At 35.9% G+C, this 8,516-nt stretch overlaps 2 protein-coding genes across 2 annotated transcripts; both read right to left on the bottom strand.

Annotated features, from left to right (window-relative positions):
• Positions 1–2,663: 2,663 nt before the first annotated feature.
• On the bottom strand, positions 2,664–4,038 carry LOC142164619 (putative receptor protein kinase ZmPK1). Its single transcript, XM_075222753.1, has one exon. It carries the CDS (start codon positions 4,036–4,038, stop codon positions 2,800–2,802), a length of 1,239 nt encoding a protein of 412 aa, XP_075078854.1. The 3' UTR covers positions 2,664–2,799.
• On the bottom strand, positions 2,664–5,214 carry LOC107805266 (putative receptor protein kinase ZmPK1). The gene has a single exon (XM_075222754.1). The coding sequence runs from the start codon at positions 5,212–5,214 to the stop codon at positions 4,069–4,071; it is 1,146 nt and encodes a 381-aa protein (XP_075078855.1). The 3' UTR covers positions 2,664–4,068.
• Between the last annotated feature and the right edge of the window lie 3,302 nt (positions 5,215–8,516).

Below are 8,516 nucleotides of genomic sequence, written 5' to 3'. Positions count from 1 at the left end.
TATTTTATTTAGACTTACTTTCCTCAAGAAAACTGTCCAAAAGATCCGTCATCAGGAAGAGTCCAATATATTTCTGGGTTTTTTTAGAGATTTTCTCGTCGACTTAGACCCTCAAGAACCCCGTCGAAAGAGATATGTCGTCGGGACAAGTCGACTTACCTAATTCGACAGCTACTCAAAACCACAACAACAAAGAAAACATAAAACAATCAAGTTCTTACATATATACACATACATTGAAGTATCCCCCACCCCACACTTGAAAAGAAGATATGTCCTCAAGGGATACAAAATAAAGAACAATGAGGTAAAGGAACTTCCTTGATTGATCAATCTTGATCGAAGACCGTCCCCGGGTCTAGATGACATGCACCGCCCAAAGCTCGCAGCCAGCTCAATATTTTCTTCTCAGATTTAACCTGCTGGGTGGCCACCGTATCAACATGCGTACTTAAGTCATCGACCGAGGTACGCAACCCTGCCAACTCCCGCTCTAAAGTTGCTAACCCTGTAACTCGACCAACCCTAGATGGTCCTACAGCCTCTGCAATTTGCTCATGGGCGGGTGACTCGGCCCTTACTGCCTCCTGCTCATCCTCTCCTTCCTCAGATTCATCGGAGTCAGCACTATCATCACCACCAGGTGCCACAGGTTCCTTTCCAGTAGTCACCTTGCCTACTCGAAACTTTCCCTCTCTCGGCACTATTCCATCGACATTCAAATTTTCCGGTACCCGAGCTGCCCTGCAAAACCTAGTGACTAGTGAGGGGAAAAAGAAACCATACCTCTTCACCGAACATCGTGTAAACATCTCCTCGTGCATAAGCTTGGCCACATCAAAGGTAGAACTTGATGTCGAATTATCCTCCTTGCCTTTAACAAGGCTATAAAAACCTTGATAATCTCTTTTTGGGCGAGCTGGACCTCTTATAGGTTAAGTGGAATTACCCACAAACTTCCAAGCTTACCCCTGAACTTTCTGCGCTCCGGAGTGACTAGCGCGGCCGCGCTCGAACCGCGCTAGTGGTCGCGCATATGGCAAAGTGCACTGTCCCGTTTTTCTGCTCTAGCGTGGCCGCGCTTGGCCCGCGCTAGAGTGGATCAGCATTTTCTCTCTTCTTTTCTTTCTTCTTTCACACGTACTCAACTCTGAAGGGCTTCCCTTGCTTTAATTTAGCTCCAAACACTGTCCTAAGTCCTCATAAGCACAACATGCTCCTACAAAATATGAAATTCATAATTAGAGCCAATTTATCGTCATTTAACCTTCCTAGAATGGTGAAGCATAGTCAAGTTGGGGCATAAATAGTCGCCAAACTACATGAATCTAGCCTATTATCAAATATCCACTAGATTATTTTCTTTTATGTCCTATCTTGAAACTAGCCGTTATAACTCTGTCAAAGGGTGCTCGACCTTGGCCTTGATCCTTGATGACTCCTCAACTTCAGCCCTTGCTGACTCTTCGACCACGAATTTCACCATTTCTTAGATTACTTCAACAAGCGACAACTGAGAATGTTCCATCAATACTATCTTGACTTAAGTATTCTAATGATAGATTTTGACCCATACAATAACAATATAGTTATAAGATTATTTTGTTGCACTAAAGTAGTTGAATTTTATCGGTAATAGTAAAGTTACAAAACTTTTTTTTTCCCGGCGTCAAGTTATGACATGCCACTCCCCTCGTCAACACTTTGCCACTTTGTAAATTCCATGCCTGGAAATAGAAAAAACCCACCTGTAAATGTGCTTGTCAAGTGATGAGTTATAGGGTAAATTTTTTGTTTGGGAAGTGATAATATTTGAATCATATTTAGCAGATAGAAAATGACTTGTCTCTAAGTGTAGCTGGACTTTTCAGCTACATAAAGAAAGAAAAGGTGCAGAAAAACGATGAAGAATGTAGGGGAAGGGTTATGAAAGGGTATTTTGATTTGTGATCAGCTAAAAGATATTAGTTAGAATATCATCATTAGCTGGTCAGTTAAGCAACTAGTCATATATAAACACACTAAACTATAGTACTCAATGTTGCACAAGAAGGAAACTTTGGACACCAATAATTTAGTATGTTTACTTGAGACTTCAACGAGAAGGGGACCCTTGGAGCAATGGTAAAGTTGTATCTCCTGTGACCTATAGGCTACGGGTTCGAGCCGTAAAAATAACCACTAATGTTTACTTGAGACTTCAGCAAGAAGGGGACCTTGGAGCAATGGTAAAGTTGTCTTCGTGTGACCTATAAGTCACGGGATCTTGCGTGAACGCGAGATGCCTTGTGCACCATGCTGCGCTTTCTTTACTTGAGACATCAGCAAGATACTGTGCTATTGTCTGAAACTTTTAAATGAAGAATGTGATTTCTTCACCTCACTAGAAGTATTCAATTCACTCTATGGTTCCAGTATGTGAAGTATTAAAAAATCAAAACCATCGCACCTGCACTTAGTGTCGTAGTACTTGTTTTTACTGCTTCTATATGTAGGCTTGAGTCATTTAGTTAATAATTTTGCAATTTCCATGCTATATTGGGTCAGAATTAGCTAAAGATGAAAGATTTCCATCACAGAATTAGCCAATATGATCAAGATTGCAGAAGTTAACTAGCCGAGATAACAAAAGTTAACAAGAAAATATGTGTGATGGTAAAAGATGAGGAACAAAATAGTTGATTCAAATGGGAAGCGAAAAGAATATTATCAATTTCATTTCCAAATTCCAAGCTCTCTTTACATTTAGGAAATGGATAATCTGTATTCATTCTGCTTGGGATTTACAAGTCTCACATACTATGTTAGAATTGTAGTTTCATCTTCACATTCCAGTAGTGTTTGGACTACTGAAGCCATTTTAGGCCTTTTATTTCTATCTTGTTCCACACAAGAAAGGCCTATTTCAATCAGTGTCACAGCTTGCTTCTTGTTAAAATTCCCCTCTAATCGTGGATCCACTACTTTATCCACCCAAGAGTCTTCTCCACTTTGAATCTCCCTCTTCACCATCCTCACAAATTTTCTAAGCTGCGAATCTTGCTCGTGATCACATTCACCATCATCCACCACCCAACTTGACAGCCTACTTCCCTTAACCATCTCAAGTATTACAATCCCAAAGGCGTAAACGTCAACTTTTGCTGTGATAGGTTGATTCAAAGCCCATTCTGGAGCCATGTAGCCTTTAGTTCCGCGAATCTTTGTGAAGTCTGAACCAGGGCCGCCTCTTTGGGAGAGCTTTGCTAGTCCAAAATCTGCAATCTTGGGCTCGAGTTTACCATCAAGAAGTATATTTTCAGGCTTCACATCACAATGGATCACCCATTCGAGGCATTCATGATGAAGGTATGCTAGACCTTTTGCTGTCCCTAATGCCACCACAAACCTTTGTTTCCACCCAAGAATATCCGACTTGAAAAGATGCCTGTCAAGTGATGAGTTCTCGACGTATTCATACACCAAAAGCTGATGTCTCCCTTCAGAACAAAATCCCCACATCCTGACCAAATGCATGTGGTTGATTCTTCCTATGGTTGTCATCTCCGCCCAAAATTCTTCTTGAAACTCATTTGCAAGTCTCTTGACGGCAACCAATCTTCCATCTGCTAAAACTCCTTTGTAAACAGCCCCTGAACCTCCTCTTCCCAGCTCAACCTTGAAGTTTTTTGTTGCTTTCTTAAGTTCAGTATAAGTGAACCTCCTGAACTGAGTCGATGAGACCATTTTATATCCTTCCTCAATGGAAGCAGGAATCCCGTGTTTGCTAAACAACGCCCACCAACCTAACACGACGAATAGAATCTCTATTCCGCCAAGGGTGAAAGAAAACAAGTAAAGATAAATCCACTTCACCTTCTTAAAATCCAATTCATACATAGAAGGTGTACCAAAAAGAACATTTTCTGGACTCGATCCACATTTTGCATCAGTACTTTCAAGATTCAAAAGACCTGATTCCGATCCACTTAGATTCTTAGGTACTTTAAAGAATGCAGTACCAGGAAAACCAGGAGACCTATAGCCGTTGAAAAGCATGCCTTTAGTGAAGCATGTTCCCTCACCATTTCACCTATAGACAAATGCACGACAACGCGGATCATCCAAGCACAATGTCCTACAAGATTCCAGTGACATAGAACTAGTGAAGTTAAGATCAAAACCCCAGTAATCAACATTAGGAATCTCCACAAACTTCACATGTTCAGGACTCAAACTTCTTTGACTGAATCTTGGTCTGCACCCTCTACTCCAATCACTATCATTAAACATCTGATATCCAGGAGGACATGTACATTTAGGTTCTGGTGCATAAGTACAAATTGAATATCTCCCACATATTCCATGTACAATACAAGGCTGTGCAATAGCTTGCCAAGAAATCTTCCACAACCCCGTCGAATTATCCAAGCTATAGATTCTCAAATTCCCATCAATATCTATACTCATCCTTCTTAATATCCCAAACCCCATATCAGAAACATTAAATTGTAGCCTATCACTTGAGAAAAAACTACCCATGTTATCAAAATAGGCAAATCTACTACTATTTTGACTAGTTCTACCATTCCAATACACATCCCTATCAGGATTAGGCCAATATATACTTGAAACTTGAGGACCATCATATATCATTCTCAAAACATTATCACTATCAAAATACAAACTAAAATAGCCAGGTAACACACTACCTTTTCTTAAAGGAGGTACTAACCTATGATTCTTGGTAAAAAATTGGTGAGGTAATAAAGTATCAGTAGGTAAATCAAAACTTTGCCATAGAATATAACCTTGTGGATTTTTCAAGACTAAATTACCTGTTTCAAGAAGTTCTGCTTTTTCAATATCAAATGATGTTGTGTTTGTTTCCCAAACAATTGTGTCATCAACATCTGTTAATACCAAAGCTCCATTTTTTCTTAGTGTTAACTTTGAGCCTTGTTTATTTACAGGCCTCTCTTGTTTGGCATTCCAAACAACAGTTTTGTCCCTTGAATTTGTGAACCAAATACCAAAGTAATAAGCATTGGTATTGCCAATGGGAAAAAAACCACAAGTGAATGTGTTTTGTGGGGAAGTAATGAAATTTGAATCATCTTCAACTGAAAATGAATTTCCTCTAAACAGAATTCTTGATGTTGTCAAAGGGAAGGAGAATATAAGAAATGAGAGAATTAAAAAAGGAAAAAGGGAGCAAGGTTTCAAACTTTTCATGGCTACAAGAATTTGGATAAGGAATTTGATATCATAAATGTGAAAAGCAGATGAAGGGAAAAGAAGTAATGAGTTGCTTTATTTGTACAGTTAATTTTCAGGTTCAGAATCATAGGTCAAACACCCTAATTGGTTCAAATTAGAAAGACCAAGATAAAGTCTGGACACTATAATTTAGTGCAAATGGGAATTTAAGAATGAAAATGATTTGGTTCGGGAAATAAATAAAGAAACAGCTTGGTTGGTTCAAATTGGAAAGACCAAAAAAATTAAAGTTTAAATATTGCTACGTTATAATTTACTGCAACTGCAAGTAGGAATTTAAGAATGACAAAGATTTGAATTGGGGATTGTTTGTTGACATTTGAGGCGGCTAAGGAGATATTATTAATAATATTTATGGGATTCATTATTCTAGGGAAGAATTAATTTTTGGTAAGCAGTGTAAAAATATAAAAAAAATGAATGAATAAATAAATCATTATAATGAAAAGCCGTAGTGAAGCTGGCGAAGCCAGGAATTTCATTTAGATTGTTCAAATTTGAAATAAGTAAAAAAGATCCTCAATAAAGAATGTTCAATATATGGATAAACCATTAAAATTTAATCTTTTACCTATATATACCGCGTAATTTTTCTGACAAAGGATAGTCAGTTGACCACCCTTAACTATGTGCCTTCCGCCCTAATGAAAAGTGATGCTAATTTTTATATTTATATCCAATACCTTCACTTTGTATAATATCTATATATACATATTTAATAAAAATATTCGACAAAACTATATGACATGACACCACTTGGCGAAGGGTGTATTCACCCCAACACACAAGCCGACTAAGACTATCACATTTATAAAGGAAATTATGGAAACAAGAAAAGGATGACTCCACTGAACCCATTTGTGAATCATTTGCATTAAAAACGTAACAAATTTAGAAGTTCTCTCTCATAAACGCATGACACACGGTGGGGACGACTAGGATTGGAATAATTGAGAGAGATAGTTGCATTTGCCTTCCCATGGAGATTTTGTCAAAAGTCATTGGTCTTTTTTGATTTTTTTTCCCTAGTCATCTTACTTGTGAAAAGGGGAAGCCAGGGGAATGTTTTCCAATGGAAAAGGATATTTCCAGTTTATTTCTTAGTTCTTGTCATACTCCTAAGAGACAATCCATTGACTCAAAGACCAAAATTAGATCTTAATATCACAGTTGAATTTTCTTTAAGTCGCATTCCTCTATTTGAGTCTTAACTACTTGTCTATTAACTATGTAAATAAAGGAACTCCTCTTTATACCAATAGAGAAGAAAAATGAATCGTGTATATCATTAATAAAAAATGAAATGCCTTGGAGACAAGGTATTTTGAATAAACAGGTCCAAGGATTAAAATAAAAGAGTTCCCTTCAGTGAAAGTTGATATAAACATACCTCCAATTAAATAGCTATAACCGTATGCAATATAAATTACCCAATAAAAATTGGGGTCGAATCCACAATAAACAATATTTAAGGCGAATAAGCTAGTACAATCAAACCTCTCTATAACAGCCTCGTTTGTTCTGAATATTTTTGGATGTTATGGCGAAGTGCTATTATGTAGAACTATAACATAAAATAAAAATTGGATCCGAAAAAGCTTGACTTTGATAGTGAAGTGTTGTTATATAGGGATATTGTTATAGAGAGGTATGACGGTAGAAAATTTGCAAATGTCTTTGCCTATGCAAATTATTATCCCTTGGACCGGCAGTCTTGCCTTACCTATTCTCTATATTACATCACTCTACCCAATCAGTATTTTGTCGATTTTAATATGTGATGAGAAATAGTTAATGTAATATAATAAAGATGAATTTGTTTTATAGTTATCTCAAATAAAGAACAATATTAACAGTAAGCCCAACATGAGGTCTACTATATATGGAAACAAATGAATAAGTAGATCTTGAAGTTACTCTTCTAAATTTTTAACCATAAAACTTTATTTATAACTATTTTCCATATAATAAGAGATATTTCCAGTTTATTTCATTTGCCTTGGGATGGAGAATTTGTCAAAAGTCATTAATATTGGTGTTTGTTTTTCTAGTCCTCTTTACTAGAGAAAAAAAGGGAACACCCACTGGAATGTTTTTCGGTTTCCCCCAATGAAATCAGTTGTTTTGATGTACCAAAATGGTCTAAGAGAATCCACATTTAAAATCGTTCCTTTATTTGAGTCTTAAATCCTCAATTAAATGCCAAAAATGAAGAGAAACGACTCCATAATTATTCCCTAAAAAGACAAACAAAAAGAATCGAAAAAGAAATGGCCTTCCACACACGGCATGAGGAGATGGATCATGAAAGACGTTGACTGACTCCTACGCTCTATAATTATGTGTGGCTAATAAACTCCTGCTTTAATTTATTCTTTTTTTTTGAGCCATGGATATTTGATTTATCATATAATACATAGTTTAAAGCATGAATTTGGTGTAATTAAATTTATTCCAGTATTCAATCTCACTGTCCTATATATTTCATTACTCTATCCAATCGGTATTTTGTCAATTATTATACGTTGAAAAATAATCACAATAATATAATAATTAATAAAGAATCAATATAAAACTTAAAATATTTAATTCTTAATTATCTCAAATAAAGAACAATATTAAGATAGAAAACCAACATAAGGCCAACATATATGAAACAAATGAATATATATATATATCTTGCATTCCTCTTCTAAGTTCTAACCATATTCTTTTTAAACGATAATAAAACGAAAATGATGCGATGGACAAATAAACGAGCGATTATAGACCATCTATTTACAAGTACTCTCATTTAGGTATTGCTAATACATGTATTATAGTCACTTTACTCGGCCATTCATGCTTGTGTATTCATGTCCATGCATAAATCATAATTAACATTTGCAGTAAGCTCAGACAAAAGTCATTAAAAAGATGAAGTTTGTTTGTTAACTAATTAGGAAATATGATTATACCAAATTCATCCAGCATACATATATCTCCGGAAATATAGATATTAGATTGTTAAAAATTCAAAATAAAATTTATTCTTACATAAATCAACAACATTCCTAGGTAGTATATGATATTATTCAAGGATTACTTTATGCAAAAAGTAGATGCTATGGATCTTTAAAATATTTCGATAAAAAAAAAAGATCTTTGGATATTCAAATAAAATTTCCTCTCACACCTAATATATCAAATAAATGTACATAGTAGTACTACTTCATAGTACTAAACAGCAGTAGGAAGTAAATTTGCATAACCATAAT

This window comes from Nicotiana tabacum, chromosome 10 (genome assembly GCF_000715075.1).
Source record: "Nicotiana tabacum cultivar K326 chromosome 10, ASM71507v2, whole genome shotgun sequence".
Lineage (NCBI taxonomy): Eukaryota > Viridiplantae > Streptophyta > Magnoliopsida > Solanales > Solanaceae > Nicotiana > Nicotiana tabacum.
Note: the sequence above shows the minus strand (reverse complement) of the source record. Positions and strands in the feature narration are given on the sequence as shown.